General features: G+C 38.6%; 1 protein-coding gene across 3 annotated transcripts in view; it reads right to left on the bottom strand.

Moving 5' to 3' along the window:
• CHCHD3 (coiled-coil-helix-coiled-coil-helix domain containing 3) overlaps nucleotides 1-22,140 on the bottom strand; it is a 278,785-nt gene that overhangs the window by 167,032 nt on the left and 89,613 nt on the right. For all 3 annotated transcript variants that reach the window (XM_053218065.1, XM_015073046.3, XM_053218066.1), the window contains exon 4: nucleotides 8,546-8,663. In XM_053218065.1, coding sequence (XP_053074040.1) covers nucleotides 8,546-8,663 — 118 coding nt within the window. The remainder of the gene's footprint in view (nucleotides 1-8,545; nucleotides 8,664-22,140) is intronic.

The raw sequence follows: 22,140 nt of genomic DNA, 5'->3' as shown, positions 1-22,140 counted from the left end.
ATTAAATTTATAGTCAGTGTTTTAAACAGGCAGAGGATATTTAAACACAGAGTTAAGTATGTAACTTTGTAGTCATTTATCATAAAAGATGGGCAAATGAGAAGTTAGCTAGAAAACTCCTCTAAACTTTTAATCTCATCAACAAATTTCTATGACAATGAAAACATCTGATGAGTTTGCCACAAGTAATCATGAATTATTGGTGCCGATCATTCCATTACATTTTCTTGAAAATAGCCTGGTGCCGTCTGAGTAAATCATATTCTGCCCAGGGCTATGTGGCTTACCTCGAATTATTTCAGAATCATCTAAAATGACTCATTTTTCTATTAAAATGATGAATGGGCTAAATGAGGTATGTAATAAATACTGCAGGTTTGTAAACAGATTCCCGCTCTCTGGAGAATGGAGGCCTTACTTCATTTGGTAATTCTGCCCGTCGGTATTTTCAGGAGAAGTCATCCTTAAAATATAGTTAGTAAAGAAAAGAGTGGAGAGAGTCACATTGGAACAAAATGTTGAATGTCTTTCTGGTTAACGGAATAACCCCAGGCTACGTGGAAATAAACCTTCCCACACCCAAAAGCAGGGCATAGTTTAAAACATCAAGAAACTCAGAAAGAACATAATTCAGTCCCATTTAGGAATCACATCTAAGCAATAAAATCAGGGATACATAAAAGAAATAAATATAGAGTGGTTCAAGAATGCGTAACATTGTGAAAATTTCAATGTCCAAAACCCAAAAATGAAGCAGATCTCATTGCACACCGTATGTCACAGAGTAAGCATCACTGCTATTCGATTCACTGCTGAATTCACTAAGTCACAGGTCTGCTCACAATGGGTTGAAAGCAATTCTCCAAAGCCGACATCAGAACTGGCAGCTTTGGGACTTGCCATGAAGACAAACTGAAAAGACTGTTGGTAAACAAAAAGGAGCACATTTGTCTTACAGTCTCATTCACAACATAATGTGCAAAAATCTTACTTGGGATTTGTAAGGACTGACAGACTTCGTTATACTTATGTTAAACTTTTAATTTGTTAAAGGTTAAACCTCACACCGAGGGCCATATTTCTTAGCCTCTTCAGCAGGAAATGAGATTATGATGTCAGTTCGATAAAATTCCAAGGCCCTAATGACAGTTCATTTCAGACCAGGCAGTGAAGTAAATAAGTTAACCATAAATGCCAGATCATTATAAAGAGATGGAATCATAACCAGCCCTTTGCACCTTAGTTACCTATGGATTTCTACTCAGTGCTCTCCATACCTCACCTTGACACCCATAATGACCCACCTGATGGGACGTCAATAAGCTATTTACAGCAGGGCTACCACATAGGATACCACTCGACACGAGCTGCCCTCAGCCAGCCAGCTTGCAAGCAACTTGACGCACTTTTTTCAGGACGTTTCGAATGGAAATATGACAGCACATTCTAAGCAGAGTTGCTCCTCACGGTGGTCTTTTAATACAACTAGTTGTAAGCAAGAACATCAACAGCATTATTCTCAACTGTGCTATTTCTTCTCTAATCACTTTGTCAACAAGGTCACACAGGTAGTTCCTCGGACAAAAGCAACACGAGCAAACTGTGGTCACCTGTACAATGTGTCCACTGGACAGCCTCGCCGTCCCTGACAGTGAGATTTAATCTCCACTGCGCGAAGAACACTCAGCCATTCTCTGCTCCAGGCCCCACGGTATCTGCTGAGCATGCATGCCTCTCTAAGGCTACTTGGTAATGCTGAGATCCCAGGTATTCCCGTAAAGCTGGATGAGGACAGGGTTTGACTAAGTACATTTGAGAAGTATATTCATCTGGTTAAGCTTTCAGTACGTAAGTTAACACTGAAATCTGTAATAACAGTCCTATTCTCTCTCTGGGCTCTTAACATAAGGCTAGGCTGGCAAACTGAGACAAAACGTCTTTCTCCTTTTCCACCGCAGGAGCAAATAAACACACCTGAAGCTGCCCTACCTTTCCATGGGATATTTCACAAACAATCTCTTCACAGGGCTCCGTGCACTCCCGCTGACAATAATAATGCTGCTTTACACACAGAAAGTAAGGACCATATGGTAACAAAGAACAAAGGGAGATGGCATCCGCATGCTTTGTCCTGGCAACGATAATGGCCTGTTGATTCCAAACACACAGGAGGCAAATGTGTGCAGTGCACCTTGGCTCCACCAGTCTTGAGGGATAATGCCCGTTAAATTTCCTGTTAAGAGAGTAACTGAGACTTGTAGATGGATCCCTGGTCCCATTCTTACCAATAAGGCTGAGGAAAATATCTTCTACCGACATGGCTTAGATCCCTCAAACATCAAGTAGAAATTCTATATTTAAATCGTCTTCAAAAGCAAAAGCTCAAAATCATTAACTTCATTTTTGGCATTGAAAGCAAATTAATACACCATGCATGTCAAAACATTTTGGGCTTGGCGTCTTTTGCAAGAAAACCACCACACAGTATATATAACCAGAGGGAACACATCAATAGAGATTATAATCAAAGCGCTAAATTGCACCCAAAAAACTGCAACAGTTTTTTTTAAAGTATATTTAAGAGCCCAAGAACCCAGGAAAGCTGCTGCAACACGGCAATGTGGCTCACCTGGTTAATCTTAACGACACTAAAAGCCCTGAGTGATCAGCCTTACTGTTCTTCTACAGAGAATTTGAGCAAGAGCCATGCTGATCATTTTGATCATTTCAAAATGACAATCCCAACTGCATCCTTTGGCCTTGGGCAGAACCTCACTTATATTTGGGCAGCGTTGGTATTCTTATCTACTTCTTTTAATTTAGTCATTTTCCTCCATACCCCAAATTTCAAAACCTTTTTCTCTTTGACCATGAAATTTCAACTGTCACAGTTTGAAGCACAAACAAAACATAGAACTGAAAAGCACACAGCACAAAATTAATCAATTCTTCTTCTTGATTGCTTCACTGGTGCATTTCAGACAAAAAGGAAACTGGGGATAAAAAGTGACATTTTGGTGAAACAGTCACTTAAATTTAGAAAAACTAAATTTATGCATTCACCTACCCCATTTTTTTAGTGTTATTTTTTCTAAACACTACAAGGTTTTACAGATTCAAAGAAATATGACATAAGTAGAAGAAGAGTTGAAGAATGACCCTCCCACAAACCCTACACCTTGTAGGAGAGTCTTCAAAGCAAACTAAGCAGATATATATAATTCATCTTTGCATGCCCAGCAACTAACAGTGTGTAACACATTGTAGGTGTTCAATAAATTTGCGAAAGAGGGAAGTGCAGAAAGGGACCAAATCTGACTAATGATCTCATCTAGAGTCAAACAAAATAATTAGTGTCGTACCTGAGTCCAGAATCCTCCCCAATTCCACACAGAAGTCACACTGCACAATATGCACTTAACCAAGAATGTTTTTCATTGATAGCTACTTTTTCTATTTAAAATAAGAGGATTTCTAATAACAGAAACCTTGGAGTCACCCCTGCCACTTCTTTCAACTGTTCAAATCTAAAATCTTCTAAGTACTATCATCTAAATATCTCTTACTTGTCCTCTTTTCTCTCCATCCCCACTAGCACTGTCCAAATTCCAGCACCACCCGCCCTCAAATAGGATTAATGAAGACTTTGAACTTGTCTCTTTACACTTACTTCCTCCTCTACTCTGTCCTGCCCACTTTACTAGGTTAAGATATCAAAATGCCTACCTAACCATTTCATTTCTCCCCTTATATGTATATGGTGCAGGGTTCCCTGGATCCCATACACAGAACTCATGATCTTAGCCCCGCCGACCTCTTGTCTCATCACTCAACACTCCCTGCCCTGGACTTCCCACTTGGCAACTCCTTGCGGTATATCACTGGCCCCACGCCTCCATGCTTTCACCTGCAACATGAAAGCATCCCTACTCCTCAACCATATGCGTGATCCCTGCTCATTCCTCAACACACAGCTCAGGCACCACTTCCCTAAGAAGTCTTTTCTATTCTTTCCCACGCCCTCTCTCATTTTCAGGGCTTGAGTAGATTCAATTCTTCCTTTAATCAACCAACAAGTATTAATTGACTAATTCCCCTTTGCTAGGCACTTATATATTAGGCACTCAATGTGTGTTGAATAAACGAATGCACATGTGGCAATGAGTTAAAAGTCCCTGCTTTCACAAAAGTCAGAATTCTCTCAAGAATGTAAGTAGCATGGCTAACAGAGTTAGTGCTTCTTACCATTATTTTTAATGTATCAGTCTCCCACACTATACTGTGAATTTCTTAAGAATAAGATTTTGTCTTTTTCATTTATATACACTTGGTATGTATCTAGCCCAGTGTTTTTCACACAGTAAGCACTCACTAAAACATCCATCCAATGGGTGAAGAACACTACTGCATAATTAGAGGTATATTTATTTGACTATTTCCTTAAGTAAACTGTGGACTCTTTTAAAGTTTAGGTTAAGAAAAGAAAAAATAAAATACTGCATAGTTCTGTGTGGTAACAAAAAATGACTAATGTTAAGTCAACAAAATTTAATTAGACAGAAAAAAGAGTAAACCAAAATTTTAATTCACATTTTAAAAAGAAATTAAATGTAATTCCAAAGTTAAAAGACACAACTCCCTACTCTTTAATTTTTTTTTAAAAATCTAATGACACAGAAAATATTAGATTTATATACGTACAAGGTCTTAAAGATACACAGAATGTCAAGTTGAACTTTACAGGTTGCCTGGTGCTGTCCTTTTATTTACTCTTCATTCTTTATGGAGGGACTTCCCTGCACTTAAGAAACACTCATTCCTATCAGTGAACTGCCTCTCTAAAACTTCTGGGTAAAAATCAGCTAAGAGATCAGTACCAGTCAGTGAGAAGGAGAGTGAGGGGCTAGTATGGGCTTCTCGGATCTAGAGCAGCACTGAACAGCTTCTCCAGTTAAAGCATTTCTTCCTAAAGGCAAAGTCTGATCTGATCCGATTTTAAAACTTCAACAACAGGACTACCGTCTTTGCCCTTCAAAGAGCTTCAGTAAAGCCAGCTGCTACAACTGTGGGAAGAGAAGCCTGGACGGAGACAGCAATCTAAATGTCAACTGTCAGCAGGTGGAGGAAAACGGGGGCTGGGGAAGGCGTTCGTTTTATTTCACAGTACCAATATCACATCAGTTTTGTTTCTTTTTTCCTAGCTCTCCTGAAAGACAGCTTTCCAATTCCTTCAAACATGTGAAACCCAACCTTTACTTTCTTACTGGCTGCAACATCTGGGCTCTAAATAAAGAGGAACAAAATCAATGTTTGATCACCATTCCACGAGTCTCACACGTTAGGGTTAAGAATGGCCGCAACTGGGGCCCAGCACTCACAGCAGAAACATGCTAACATTCTCGAAGTGACTCTCACAGGAATAACGGGTGTTGGGGATGCCTACTTCTCCAGCTGAGAATCAAAGTACTAAAGGACAACATTAGACTTAAATCACTTAAATCCTGTTTTATAAGTTGCTAGATTGTAGAATCTAGAAACCTGGACTGTAGACGTATGGGGGAAAAGGAAGAATAAACTTTACACCCTCTAAATATTACACGTGCAGTAATGTTTATTTTCTTTAGAATCTTTTTAAATCTTTATTTGTGGTAATATACACATAACATAAAATCTGCCCTCTTAACCATTTAGAAGTGAAGAGTTCAGGAAAAGGACATTAACATTGTTATTCAACCAATCTCCAGAACTGTTTTCATCTTGCAAAACGGAAACTCCATACCCATGAAAAAGTGCTCCATTTCTCCCTCCCCACAACCCAGGACACCACCCTTCCAGAATTTCTCTCTATAGATCTGACTCCTCTAGACACTTCATGTAAGTGGAGTCGCACAGTATTTGTCTTTTTGTGACTGGATTATTTCACTCACCATAATATCCTCAAGGTTTATCTATGTTGCACTGTGTCAGAATTTCCTTCCTTTTTAAAGCTGAATAACATGCCACTGTCAGTCCATACCACATTTTGTTTATGCATTCATCTACTCATATACACTTGGGTTGTTTCCACTTTTTGCCTGTTATGAATAATGTTGCTATGTACAAATATCTCTTTGAGACCCTGCTTTCAAATCTTTTAGATAAATACCCAGATGTGGGATGGCTGAATCATATGGTAATTCTATTTTTAATTTTTTGAGTAACTGCCATAATGTATTCCATAGTGGCTATATCATTTTACATTCCCACAACATCCTTGCCAATACTTGTTATTGTAGGTTTTTTTGATAGCAGCCATCCTAACGAGTATGAGACAGACAGTTCCTTAGTAATTTGTACATTTTCCAAATTTTCTATAATGTCCCTGTATTATCTTATTAGAAGAAAATGCTGTGAAATGCAGTCATCAATCATTAAAAGTGATCACACAAATACATATTTATGAATACAGAATGATCTTTACATATAGTCTAAATTGTTTTAATGTGCAGGTTACTGTAAGAGTTATATGAGATTATGTATGCCATCACCTATGTTTGGGGAACTACATATAAATATATTAATATAAATGTTTTATACAGACTTAGTGGAATGTGGAAAGGAATACAAAAATAATAAACCAGAATATTAACAGTAATTGTCTCTGGATAGTGTTAATCCAAGTGATCTCAATATTTTTCTATTTACTTTCTGACTTTTATCCAATGAATATGCATGCCTTCTAAAATGAATAACAACAATACAGGGGGGTTAACCTCGTATCAGGTAGCTAAATTGCTATGGGCAGCCATGTTGCTGTGGCCATGAACTACCACTCAAATCTCTAAGAACACTCAAGCCAGGACAGATCAACTATAATCCTATTGTATAAATTCCACTTTTAGTCCCTAAGTGCTGTGAGGGCTCTGTTTTGGCTAATATTATGATAGGTGCCAAAATCTGGAAGATACTATAAGTTGTTATCTATACCCTATAACCCCAGAATCAAGAAAGAAGAGACCTACAAAACAGTCTGACCCTGGACATTTCTTTCTTGGGCCATCACTTCTGTTCTGGCTTCACTGTCTACCCATTTAGCCTGGACCCTGGGTTAGTCTTTGGAGAAATGGATTCATTACACATCGGCTTCCTTTTATTTTCTCTAATGGCATGTGGTCATAGCAGTTGGCCTCTCAAAGAAAGGACCAAGGGAAAAAATACGAGAGAACACAAAGTGACCCTTTTCTTAACAATTTTTCAACAATTCTCAATGGCCTGCTGAACAAGGGACATCCCCTTCAGTTCTGCAATCAAAGTTCTCCAATATATAGTCTCATTTTACTTCTCCACTGATTTCCCAACTGTACTCCAATGAACACTAGTGGTCCTGAGAAGTTACATGTGGGTTTCTAGGAAGACTGAAGTGGGCAGTAAGCTGTCGGGACACCAAACTTCAACCAGAGCAGCCCCATTTTTCCCTAACAATGGAAAATCCTTTGATAAGTTATGTTGCACAGAGAAGACAGGATGTTATTTAGCCATCAAAAAGTACATTTCACAAGAACATTCACTGATATAAGAAAACGTTCATGATGGTAAATGCTGTATACAGCATTATACAAATTCTTATATATTCTTATGTATACACAAATTCTTAAAGTATGTAATTGATCTAAGAATCAACATTGTCTAGAGGTGCCTGAGTGGCTCCACTGCTTAAGTGTCTGACTTCATTTCAGCTCAGGTCATCATCTCAGGGTTGTGAGATGGAGCCCCGGGTCAGGCCCTGTGCTGAGCACGGAGCCTGCTTAAGATTCTCTTCCTCTCTCTCTCTCTCTGCCCCTCTCTCCAACCCCTCTCTTAAAAAAAAATTGTCTAGAGGAAACACACCCCAGTGTAAATCACAGTTATGTAAGAATGACAGATTTATGGGTGCCTTTTAAATTTTCCCCTATTAATAATCAATTTTAAACATTTATATAATCTTTCCTCTTAAACTGTTTCAAAATGTTTCTTTTAAAAAAAGTATCCCTTTTCTTTAAAAATATAGTTCCCCAAAGCCTTTGCTATGCATCTTTCCCTTTCTAAAGCCCAGAAAGTGATTGATCAAAACTTACTCACCTTTGCTGGAGACTTCCCAGACTAACATCTGGTGGTTGCAAGCAGGGATAGAAACAAGATAGGCTGCTTGCCCCAGAGGTTTCAAAGACAATGAAATCAAAATCAAGGGGAAGGGGGTGGGGGCGGGGAGGGAGGCAAGCAGAGCAAACAAGCAATATCCCTTCAGGGAAGATGCATGTGCCAGTGTCTCAGTGTTGATCACCACTGCAATAATTCTCAAGTTACCTGCCTTAAAAAGTCCTTCAAGGTTAATCTTAGCAAATTGTCAACAACTTGTAAGAGGAAAAAAACAAAACAAACAAACAAAAAAAAAACAGAAAAAAAAAATCTAAGGAAAGAGAACATGCATTTTGTCAACACTGAAAGCTGGCCAGAAGTACTTAGCTTTTCCCGAACATCAGAGATTTCCTTGTAGACAAGACATTTCTACTAAATCTTTAATACTCACCAGGTGCTTTGCCTTGGCTCGTTCTTCTTCACTTGATATCCTTTCTCGAAGAATAGCTCTGGTTAACTGCTCATTGGCAAAAGCCCTCTCTCGGTCCAGTTCTTTGCTTTGCTTAAGTCTGAAAAGACAGGAAAGGACTAACTTAGGAAAAACTATTTTACTGGTTATTAGTTAACAAAATACTTTAATAGAGAAGCAGCCAAAAATCACTCTGGCCTATAATTTATTAAAAGCACGTATATTTTCTGGGGCGCCTGAGTGGCTCAGTTAATAAGCATCTGACTTCGGCTCAGATCATGATCTCATGGTTTGTGGGTTCAAGCCCCACGTCAGGTTCTGTGCTGACAACTCAGAGCCTGGAGCCTGCTTTGGATTCTAGGTCTCCATCTCTCTCTGCCCCTCCCTCCCTCCCTCTCTCTCTCTCTCTCTCTCTCTCTCTGTCTCTCAAAAATAAATATTAAAAAAAAAAAAAGTGCATATATTTTCTATTAAGCCCCCATGCAGCCCCTACCCAAACATTTAAAATAGCAGAATTCAAATCCCGGAAAAAGTTAATTGATAGGACTATTAGACTAGTTTTACAAAGTTCTTCCTATGTAAAACTGAAATGTGCCCACCTAAAAATTCCATCCCTGGTGCCTGCCTCCTTTGTCCTCTGGAATATAAGCAGTAAGTCTAATTAACAGGCCATCTACAAGACAAATATTTGAAAGTAACCATCATCTTCCCCTCAAAACTGACTCATTCAACTGTTTGTTGAATACACACCAGCCATGGAAAGAAGCACGATGACACAGTGCTGAACAAGAAGGATGGGTCCCTGTCCTCATGGATCTTACATTACAGCAGGGAACTAAAAACATAATTAAGATGTCTTCCCTCCAGATGAATTACTCCCATTTTCCAAGGATCCTCATATGCAAAAATGGCAAGACCTTTCAACAGCAGAGGTCCTCACTTCTGGAAGGACTCCAATTTGTCCCTTAGCTCCAAACTAAATGTAACACTATGGACACAAAATAAGAAATAAGTCTAGCAAAATAAGAAAGCAGAACTTCACCCTCTAAGATCTGTACAGAATACTGATTGTGTTAATGAAGCATCCGACAACACTGGGTTTATCAGTAACCTCATCACACAATTACATCATAGTCAGTTACCATCCACTAAAACCCCTCATTGTGCATGAAAAAGATAAATTACTTTGGTACCTATTTCCACCATAATGCCTGGCACATAAAGGTATTCAGTAATCAGTGGATGAGAAGATATTTCAGTCTAATCTCATGAACAAAGACTTTCTGATTGCCTTTTCTTCTTTGAGAGAATAACCCCTGTATACCATCATATCCCTAAAGGTACAAGCACTGCTTTAAAAAGAAAAGGTAAAATTGTTATGTTGGTATAAGTGAAATTCTGAATGAAATCTACTTTGTAAGTGGGAATGATGAGCACCAAATTCAATTCAATACTACTCTATCAAATTTAGTCTTAAAATGATTTTTGAAAAGAACTAAAGAAAATAAAAATCTTTGCTACTATTTTTAAACTCCCACATCATCCAGATACCCTGAAATTCTCAGAAATCAATTATAACCAAACTTGATTATAATCAATTATAATTAAAAATATAATTAGAAATTACCTTGTAAAATATATTCCAAAAAATTAAACCTGTGTGTTTTTAGGTCTTGAATAAAGACGAATAACAGAAACACATTAAAACCTACACTTTGAAAATCTCTAATGCAAAAGTAACCTCTAGAAACTTTTCCTTAAGGGATGCCTGGGTGGCTCAGTCGGTTAAGCGTCCAAGTTTGGCTCAGGTCATGATCTCACAATTTGTGGGTTCAAGCCTCACCTCGGGCTCTGAGCTGAAAGCTTGGAGCCTGGAGCCTGCTTCGGATTCTGTGTCTCCCTCTCTCTCTGCCCTTTCCCCCACTTGTGCTCTGTCTCTCACTTAAAAAATAAATAAATAAACATTAAAAAAAAATTGGGAACTTCTCCTGAAACAGTAAGTACAATTACACTGACACAAATCAAATTTCTCCATACTATTTCACAGTGAGTTCAGCAACATCAATGATACCAATACAGTAACTCAGTGGACCTGCATAATCGAAAAAGAACACCAATAATGCGAAGTCTTGTCACTTCCAAGCAGCAGTTCCAAAAGTATCCATAAATGAGCAGCAGTGGCAGCATCCATGGGAAATTGTGAGAAATGCAAATACTTGGACACCACTCACATCTACTGAATTAGAAAGTCTGGGGGTAGTGTCTCCAAACTGCCTTTTAATAAGCCCTCCAGGTGATTCTAATGCTTACTAAACCAAGAGCCACAGCCCTCAACTAGCAAAATATACTTCTACTCACATAAATCCTGGAGGCCCTATATATAAAAGGAGAACATCAAAAATGAAGTGGTCCTCATCAAGCTAGTGTGCCGGTCACTGCTGAGGTTACCGTATAAGGTAACAAGATGGTGCAGTTAAATAAAGCATTTTACTGGCATGGCACCTGCATGTAAAAGATATTACCTATGTTACAAGTCAGGTGGAAACTAAAAATAATAAAAATCACCATCATGTATAGATCACCTACTATATGCCGAGCACTGTGCTAGGGACTTTACATACATATATACAACTATTACAAAAATTACATTATTAGTTCATTAACATAAAATGAATTCTGTACAACTAGATTTTCTATCTTCTACCACATGTGGTATATATCATATTTTAAAGTAGTATTTATTTAATAATAACTGCCTACTTTTTAAAATTTAGTTTACGCACATATACCAATTTTAACTACAAATGTAGTTAAAAGGAGTTCAAGCTTAAAAGTTTTGACAAGGTAATGAAAAAGAAGCAAACTACTATGTTTGGGGTGCCCAGGTGGCTCAGTCAGTTAAGTGTCCAACTCTTGATTTTGGCTCATGAATCTCATGGTTCCTGGGATCGAGTCCCACATTGGGCTCTGAGCTGACAGAGCACAGAACCTACTTGGGATTCTCCTTCTCCTGTCTCTCCCCCCACTCACTCTCTCTCTCAAAATAAACTTTAAAAAAAAAAAAAAAGCAAAAACATATACACAACTTCAATGTTATAATAAAAATAAAGGTTATCAGTTTGTAATATTTGGTACAGAGGCACAGACTTTGGAGTTGGGGTCCTGGGTCCAGAACAAGGCTCTAGCACTTACTAGCTGAGTCAATGCTTGAGCCAACCTCCCTGGGTCTTGTTATTCTCATGAGTAAAATGAACTGGTGTAATACCTACCTTAAAGGGTTCTACATACACAAAGCACTTAGCATGATGCCTGTAATACAATAAGCACTCACCACCATTAGGGTAAGTAACAGTATTAGTAACAGTACTCACTATGGGGTCAGGAACACAGAGAAAGCAATAGTATTCTGAAAAGAAGAAGCAAATCTCCAAGTTCACTAAATATACCATGACTATACATAGCTTGGTCTTCTCCATCTTTGTTTCCAAGTTTTCACTAATAAGAAGTTCTGCTTTATTGTTACGACCTTCAAGAACTTCCAAAATTGAAAATGGCAATGCCCTTGCAGCCCTATCCCTTCACCTGCTCCTTTGTTTCTTCCCCACTTGCCTATAAGTTCTGTAAGGGCAAGAAGGTGGTCTGTTTTTGTTCACTGCTATATTCCCGGTGCTTTTACCAGTGCCTGCCACAGAGTAAGTGCTCAACAAATACTTGTTGAATGTATGCATGCAAGAATGAATGAGTAGCATGTTTCCAACCACAGACAAAGAAAGAGAGAGAGAGAGAGAGAGAGAGAGAAAGAAAGAAAGAAAGAAAGAAAGAAAGAAAGAGAAAGAAAGAAAAAGGAAGGAAGAAAAGAAAGAAAGAAAGAAAGAAAGAAAGAAAGAAAGAAAGAAAGAAAGAACGAAAGAAAGAAAGAAAGAAAGAAAGAAAGAAAAGGAAAGAAAGAAGGAAAGAAACAGGGGGAGGGAGGGATGGAGGGAAACCAGCTGCAGAACATAGAAGACTGAGGGATTTACAAAACAACTGGTGAGACCAGCTGAACCCCACAAGGGCCAAGCCACCGGGTTGCAAGTGTCACAAGTGTGATATAATCCCAGACTACACGAAATACCCTAAAACAGAAGGATGTTACAATACTTTTATTGTAGATGGAAATTCTATACTCCACAATACTTCAGAGCCTCTGGCATATCAGCACCTAATTGTGCTGGACTCTTGGCTGCAGAGAGACTAGATGGGCACAAAGTGACTAAAAAGAAAATTATTTCCCCTTCTTAATAAATTCTTAGCCACTTTTATTCACCATTACAAATAGACCTGCATCTTCAGAAAGGCTGGCGGTAGGGCCAGAACAAATTCTTATTACCTGTCAGCAACTAATCTATCTGTACAATCTAATGAACCTGTTTGCTCAGCTTTAAAATGTGAAGGTTGAACTGTACCATCTTAAGGCCACTTGCAGGTACAAGTTTTACAAACATCATACATTAAATACATTATTCCTCATCCTGTACAAACCCTTAAGAAAGGTGGTGGTAGGGGACAAATGAAACTAAGAAGTATCATTTCCAAATTTTCACTCAGTGGGCACTTCTATTTCTTGTGTCATCCTTAGACTTTCCCACTACTTAATAAAAACCATGTACTAGGGGCGCCTGGGTGGCTCAGTCCAATTCGATTGCAGTTCAGGTCATGGTCTCACGGTTCATGGGTTCAGGCCCTATGTCAGGCTCAGAGCTAAGAGCTCGGAGCCTGCTTGGGATTTTCCTTGTCTCTCTCTCTACCCCCCCCCCCATCCTCCTCCCCTGTTTGCATGGGTTCTCTCTTCCTCTCTCTCAAAATTAAAAAAAAAGAAAGAAAGAAAGAAAAAGAAAAGAAAAAATGGGATTCACAAATTCATCCGATACATAATTACTGAGTATCAGACACTACTGTGATTACTGAGAACAAAATGGTGAACACAAGAGACACACAGTCCTTATCCTCATGAAGCTTAAACTCTGATGGTTTTTTGTTTTTTTTTTTTAAGTGAGGTTGCTATGAAACTATATGGATGGGAGCCAAAATGTGAATTGAAATCTAAAGGATATTAACTGAGGAACCTCGGGAAGGAGAATGAGTTTTAGAGGAAACATCTGAGAAAGCATTTTCTTTAGAGCTCTGTGACTGCTGTCTCAGACACCAATGGCTGGCATATTTAGGGTCACTGAGGGAACGCTTTTAAAACATACAGACACACACAAATACACACACAATTGTCAATAAAAATTAGTGCAAGGCTTGAAAGGGGATTTCAAATGAATGGCCTTTGCAATTTTAGAAAAGGATTTTAGAAAATTTTACAAGTTTTCCTTACTGACATACTATTTTGGAGGGCAGATTTCAGATAGATGGTGTCACTAAATGAGGTTTCCTTTTTACTTCGGAAGTAAAAGCAACAGATTAAAAATTTCTATATTGTAATCTTCCTAATTTCCCCAAATCTCTCCTCCACGAAATTCATTTATAGCAATACTTTCTTCTAATTAAGTTTCCTCTTTCACTGATTCATTTAAAACATTTTACAACTGCTTTGCAAAGAAAAACTGCCTGTATTCTCAGAAGCTCCCAATTCTTTTCTGAGCTTCCTCTCGGGGGCCCTTGCTTTTATTATTCCACCAAGCTACTCTGTTCAATGGCCGTCTATGAAAGGTAGACGGCTGTATGATCGTCTGATTTTCCTCGTATTTTGCGCCAAGTGAGATGAGCCTGTTTTCTGGACCTCATTGAATGCTACCGGCCCAATGGTGGAGTTGCACACCAGAAGCCAGGTGGTTCGGTAAACACTCCACTAGGGAAACAAGAGTGAAGTGCTCATTGACAACAGAAGGCAGCACTTTACTTTTAAGGTCCCTCTTAGGTGAAAAGAGGGTATGAGATAAAACAGGTCTTGCATTATTAACTTGGGTTTCCAAAGCTTTAAGAATTATCTCAAGATAAAACTAGCCAAACCAAATATTCTGGAGAATACATTCCCTTTTTATTTACTGGCATTCCCCACTTATTATTTCAGATCTCCTGGTCTAATATTATTCTACATTAAGCCCCTGATTTAAGTTTCATTTAAATCTCCTTCTTTTAAATACATATCTCTCCTCATTTAAATTCTCTAGAGTTTTAAGCAAAGAAGTAGGAGTTTAGTGTAAACTTTTCTTATTTGCATTAAGTAATTGGATAGCTTGCCTAAGCTTAATGAAACAAATACCAGTCAGCTCTGCCCTTATACCTCAAGCCCTAGCAACTTCGCTCTTTTTCTCAGGATATTCTCCATCAGGTGAGAGACTTAAGTACACCAGCAAAATGAATTTCTAAAAACCAGCCAAATCTCCTATAATGAATATTATATTTTTCCTTTTAAGTGGAAAAAAAATAAACTACTCATATATTCAGCTTTCATAGCTATCTATAATCTAGTCCTACCTATTTCAGTTTCTATGTAAAAACCAGCCTTTATTATTTTATTCCAAAGAACCTAAAGATTTCAAGCAAGTGGGAAGGACATTTTAAAGATAGCTTTGGCTACCCATTTTTTGTACAGTAAACCTCATTATCCTCCATGAAGGAGGCACTGTCATCCCCCTTCTTTACATGAGAAAGACTGGGGTGTGGAAAAGCACATGGGAGGGAGACAGAGAACAACCTGATTGGATTTCCAAAGCTATGCTCTTAAATGTCCTAAAGAGTCAACCCCTCTGCCGGAATTCGTTTCTATTACATCACTCACTTTGTGGTCATACATGGACAGTTTTTAAATCTGATATTATTCATAATTATTTTTTAAAACCTCATTTTTTATTTGTTTCCACTACATCAAGTCAGATTCTGCCAAAGTCAAAATTATTACCAGCCTTTCCCCAAAGTGGTGTGGCTTTCAGTGGCCCTATATGTTTCTCTGAACCTGCACACTGTTCATGTGGCCATTCACGACACTTAGATTTATCTTCATCTGGGTTGACACGTAAGTAATTCTATACAATTCTAGCTTAGAAAATTACTTTATAATTTAATGTATAAGGCCATTATATTACTGAGGAACAATAACAAGAACCTCAGATAATGGGCAACAATAAACGGGAAATGAAGATTGTTAGAGATACAGTAACTTGATGAAATGATTGATCTACAACTGAACTGTGACCATTATACACAGACAATATCTGCAAAGTATTGCAATGCACTTGACTCAGACTGTTTCAAACACTGCAAGAGAAAAATGAGCGACTACAACCTCAAAGGTCATTTCTAATGCTAATGATGAATTTTATTTTAATGCATCATACTTTGTCAGAACATGCTGAACCAGCATTCAAAATACTGTTTACTATTCATTTTTTAAACAGAAAAGCTGAGCTGGTAATTCAACGAACTGATTATTAGACTATTAAATATAATGATGGAACAAGTATACAACTTTTTATTAGTGAGACTTTATAAAAGTACAGAGCAAGCTTAATACTTCTCTGTTCAAATTACTTCAAATACTGGAAGAGATATCTGTGCACTGAGGTTCCAAAATACACACGTGAAGGTAAACGCACATTAATATACCATGTTATAGTGTTATATAATAGCTATGTGTCCTATGTGACATTTATATATACCTATATGTAATATACAGATGTGCAACAGATAAAGAGTTAGCATTGAATAATGCTGACTTCTGTGCCAGGCACAGGTCTAGGCACTTGTAAGGCATAACTCACAACAAACCTTATGGAATCGATTATTGTATCTTGAATGAGGAAGCAGAGACAGAGAGAAGTTATGTAACACCAAAGCTTATGTAAGTTAAATAGTGCCTAGCTCTTGACAGGTATTCAACAAATATTTTTGAAAGAATGAATACAGATTATAAGCATAGTTTAGTATTACAGAACATAGGTATTCTTTATATAATGGTGATTTAGCAATAAATGGCACCGTCTTGGAAAACTGAATGACCGCAATCTCACAAATCATATAGTAAATTAGTATTATTTAACCAGCATTATGACCTGGCTCTGAATATAACTGAGAGGACATTCATTTTTGTCATCTATGTTTCTACATAAATATCATTTAAAATGCCATTCAGAATTTAACAATCAAGGTCTCCTTTCTTTGCAGAAGAACATTTTTTTTTTAAGTGATTTTAGTATACACTCAAATTTACTTGTAGTCTGGACATTTTCCTGCATAACTTCAAAATGATGCTGGAGGTGAAACTCAGCCCATAACTGGAAACCCACAACTTTTACTGGGGATTACCTGTAGCCATAATCCTAATCGGTTTTCATCCCTGCCCCCACCCAATGACTGCCTCCCATCACACATCATATATTATTTTGTACCTAGAGTCCCTATTTCAGTTCTTACCTGGGAACAAGTTCTACCTGTGTGGCTTTCTGATACCATTTTCTTACCAAATGCATTCTCCTACTGCACAGAAAAATACACTTACACTTGAAAAGAATTCTGACTTTATTCCCAAGTTAATGTCACCATATCCATGGCTCATAAATGTCTCTGTCCCTTGGAAATTCACAATTAAACTCCCTGGGAGGAACTTACACAACACCCTGAGGCACCCCTGTCTTCCCTCTCCCAGAAAGACCTATGGCCACTTCTTTATGGGCTTAGGCTGAATATTTAGAGACATCTTACACCAAAATCAACTATTTATTTTAAAGGTTACATCACTTGTCACAATATTCAAAATACAAATGAACAGTGGTAAGAGTAAGGAGGTAGAGACACCATTAAATTTAGGCTTATCAGTAGGGCTTGAAAACCAACTGTTTCATAGAAGTAGGAGGAAGAAATCACCTTGCGTGACCAGTTTCTTGTCTAGAAAGTGTCTACACCTCTCCCCTTGCTAGCACTGTTTTTGTGGGTGCTGCAGGGGTTTACGTACTAAGATGCTGGAGGAGGGCAACCACAGAGTCCGCTGGATACAAACGCAGGTATCTCAGGGACAAATCCCTCTCATCAGTCCACATGAGCAGCTTGAGCCAGGGAGAGATGGCAGTGTGAGATGGCTTCCTGCTGAAAACAGAAAACCACAACACTCCTGATTCAGTGACCTAAGATACAGGGGTATCTGTATAAAGAAGTCTCTGAACTATGAAGAAATGACAGCATCTTCGTATCCTCAAGTATACAGAACACACATCAAGCCTTTTACGGTGATTGGCATTTAGATTTCTTCTTCATAAAAGACACACTGTGCCAGGACACATATTTCGAAATTAATGCCCTTGTTAAGGTGGGAAGTCTGGGGAAATTTTGGCCAGATAAGAGTGAGAGAGAAGACATTACCATTCTCCATTCTAAGACTTGCAGAGGAAAATAATCAATACTTCTTTTCTATTTCAAAGAACTTTCAAGCTTGAACCAAACTACAACCTCTCACCCTCCACTGGCATTATGCCTCTGGAACATACAGATGCACACTCCACCTGACTCAATCCATCTCTTTTATGGGAGATGCTTTAATGTTAAAGCTTAGTGGATTCCTCCATCAAGCCCAGGGTAAACATTTTTAAGGAGAGAATGATTACACAAAGTCTTTTATTTTTTTTAATCAAGTAGTCTTTGAATTTCCCATTGTTTTTGATTCATATATTGAGCTGCTAATTTGACTGATGCATAAAGGTTAATAATGACTTGTTTTTGTAAACCGTGCTTGTTATCGTCACATAATCGTGCTTCTTTATTCTGGTTAGCGGTTACAACCTTGAATTGTACCTTTCTCATATTTCTGTTTGTGTGAGACAACTTTGTCCAACCATTAATTTTTAACCTTAACTTATTAAGGTTAAAACAAATTACTTTGTTTTAAGCATACATCATATAATACATAGCTTCTGGGTAGGTGAATGTGTCTGTGTGTTAACACAATCTGGGTAAGTGAATGTGTCTGTGTGTTAACACAATCTGGCAGCCTTGATCTTTAAATGGGCAATGTGGCCAGCCACAATTATCAACAGTATAACAACTGATACACTTACCTTTATTTCTTCCATTTTATGTTTACTATCATTTTTACCTTGTCATTATCTCCTTTTTTCCCCCTTCCTTGTTTTCCCAGTTATATACTATATATTCTCTTCCCCTCTCAAAAAGATCTACAGTATTTTTGTATGCAATTAGTGGCCATTCCTTTTCCTGTTCAGACACTTTTTCCCCCTACTACAGTTTAAAAACACAATTCCTACTATTTTCTCAACCACTACCCTCTGCAAACTCAGTCAGATGAAATCATTTGAATACAGTGACTTTTCCCCTCAACCCATCTCTTAGCTAAGGGTTCAGTGTTTTCAAATTCATACAATTTGTGGGTTTTCTCTTCAAGGATTCTCCCCAGTTTCAAGCATCTGTGTTAATAGTATCCTTATTAGACGTTTCTATCATTCGGGTACACATTACAAAAATGTTCCTCATGGGAACTTCTCCTCTCCACCTTTCCCTATATTGAGATCTCTGTTGTAATTTGAAATTTCGTTAGAATTCTTTTAAGTATTTTCCTAAGATAGTCTACTGCATCAGATATTTCTCTACAACTATTAGCTTCACATCCCTCTTCTATCTACTTTTGTGATGTTGAGAGCTGGAAGTCTCTACACCACATTTCTGCTCTGCGGTTGGGTCCCTCTTGGGTTCTGCCAATAGAGGGTGCCAGAGGGAGACTGCAAAGCTAGGGGAAGAAAAAGGCACTCTCCTGTTTGCTTGTCTATGCCTTTCAGCATCACTCGGGCCTCACTATTTAATCCAGTTTGCCCACACTTGCAAAATCAACCTCACTGTACCCCAGTCTGGAGACACCAGCCCTGCCTACCAGGGCACTCCTCAAAATCTGAGTCCCAGCAACACTGGCCTCTCCTCTAAGCTCAGAGATAGGATCACCACCAGCCAGGGGGCACCTTCTCCTCGGAGGCTGAGCAGCAGTAAGAACCCCTCCTGCAAACTTCCATGTTTAACAACTGCCACCGCTTCCCACCAGGGCTAAGTCTGGGGCACCTTCAAGCTGTGCTGTCTGATACAGTCAATAATAGCGACACAAATGTGGCTGTTACAAACTGAGATGCACTTTCACTATAAAGTACACATTGGATTTTTAATACTTAGTATGAAAACAAGAATGTGGTATATATCGTGAATAACTTAATTTTAAATGTTAAAATGATATCTGGGATATACTGGGGGAAATAAAACACCTTAGAATTATTTTCACCTATTGCTTTGTACTTTTTGGACATGGCTACTAGATAAATTCTAATTAACAGAAATATAATGTGAACCATCTATGTCTACAGCACTGTCTTAGGGCTCTTTTTTGTTGTGAGTTGTTTTTTCCCTGCCTTTTCAGCTCTTAAATACTTCATTAACAATTCTTCTATTAAATTCTCTCTGTAAAAGCAACTGATGAGTTCTGTCTCCTTAATGGATTCTGGCTGCTAGCTGTTACCGTTAATAAAGCTCCAAACCCTTGCATGCCCATAGGTCCTTTTTTTCACCTGACAGGTAAATGAGAGCTCAACACAGAATTCCGGACTTACAGTTCTTTTTCTCAGGAATCCCGAGAGTTATTCTACCTTCTAGCTTACAGTTTGGCAGAAGAAAAGGCTATACCAGACTGATTCCATTGCCTTTATAAATTAGTGGTTCTTTCTGTTAGGAAGCTTATCGGATTTTCTCTTTATCCCTAGAGTTGAGAAATGTTAGCGTCTATGAATAGGGGTGCATCTGCTCTCATCAACCCTCCTAAATAGAGAGGCCTTTCAAAGTGCAGACTCCAGGCTGTCTTCAACTCAGTGAAATGTGTTACACCATTTAATTACAACTGTTCCTCGGTCTCTTCCATTTATCTCCATCTACAATTTAGTTTATTTCATCAAATATAACCTGCATGGGTTATCTTCCCCATCCTTCAATATGTATAAAATCAAGATGCACCTTAAGATCGACGTGCCCCACAATCGAGTGGCAATCGCTGCCAATGCTACAAACGGCAAAAGCACCACTGAAATATTGCAACAGTTCTTGATGGAAGCACCTTTTCTGAGGGCTCCTTTCATTTGTCTGCCTGGCTGCAGTGTCCAGCAAGTGCCCCCTTCTCATCTGCCCGCTCACCAGGGTACAGGCCCAGCTACAGGGCTACGTTAAGTGGAGGTACCCGTTCAATGGTAGGAGACAAGGCAGTCTCCACCCCTGGGGCCTAGTGGTATATCACCAGCTGAAAAGTTTTCAGCCCCCTGTCAAGGGAACCAGGTGAGAATCTCTCTGTTCCCATCTCCCTCCCAGACCAGTTGACCAGGACATGGAAGCCAAAAGGTTCTCTGAGAAGCATTCAGAGAGACTGGGGACAATCCTGGTGATCCTTGTGCTATGCCAAAGCTAGCCCACTGGCTCACATCTGTCCATCACATGCTCTTCTCACCAGGGAAGGCAGGGAATGAGACCGAACTTGAAATGAGAGGTCAGTGGAGACGCTTTCAATGCTATCAAGCCTCCAACTCCTTAAAATCTTCTCCACTTCTAAAATTTCTCTTGTATTTTTATTCTTTTTTAACACTAAAGAGTGTTAAACACTCTTTAAACACTAAAAAGTGCTGGATGAAGCAATCTATGGCACTGAAAATTAAGTCTTATAGAAAAAATTTCCCTATATCACCTCTTCACTATAAGCTGCATTTTCCTAAAAAGAAAACTTGAGGTAGAACATAGCTCCCCGCACTATAAATACCATGAAGTCGTTACGTATACTTTATACTATACATATGTAATACATACATGGTGAAAACCATTAACACCTAAACAATCAAATAAGAGCAATTTCACATAAGGACAGAATAGCGTGGCCCAGTTTTGCAGCTAAAAATAACCAAGCACAATTGAAGGACAGGTCTTAGGGAATCAAAGAATAGGCAGAATGCCTATCTTGCAGAGCACTGCTTTGATTAAATATTGCACAGTAGTAAGTTCAAGATTAAATTCCATGGCAAGCACCTATTCCATAATTCTGGTGAAACAAACAGTCAATTGACACAAAGGTCAGCCTGAGAGAAGAGTGACATCCTCTTTGGAAAGCTTAAGAGTCTAATGAAGTTGTACATGAAACAGAAAGACAACCACTCCCCCTCGACCAAAGAAGTATATGCTGCAAAGACAAATTTTGTTCTCAAAAAACTATGGAAATTCACTACAACAAAATCCACTACAACAGCCTCTTAAGAATCAAATTTTAGGGGCACCTGGGTGGCTCACTTAAGCGTCCGACTTTGGCTCAGGTCATGAGCTCACAATTCGTGGGTACGAGCCCCACCTGGGGCTCCGTGTTGACACCTCAGAGCCTGGAGCCTGCTTTGAATTCTATGTCTCCCTCTCTCTTTCTGCCCCTCCCCTGCCTACACTCTTTCTTTCTCTCTCTCTCTCTCTCTCTCTCTCTCTCTCTCTCTCTCTCTCTCACAAAAATAGGTTAACATTAAAATATTTTTAAAAAAGAAAAAGAATCAAATTTTACAGGGCACCTGGATGGTTCAGTTGGTTAAGCGTCC

This window comes from Acinonyx jubatus, chromosome A2, assembly GCF_027475565.1.
Source record: "Acinonyx jubatus isolate Ajub_Pintada_27869175 chromosome A2, VMU_Ajub_asm_v1.0, whole genome shotgun sequence".
NCBI classification, from domain to species: domain Eukaryota; kingdom Metazoa; phylum Chordata; class Mammalia; order Carnivora; family Felidae; genus Acinonyx; species Acinonyx jubatus.
This window is presented reverse-complemented; position numbering and strand designations above follow the sequence as displayed.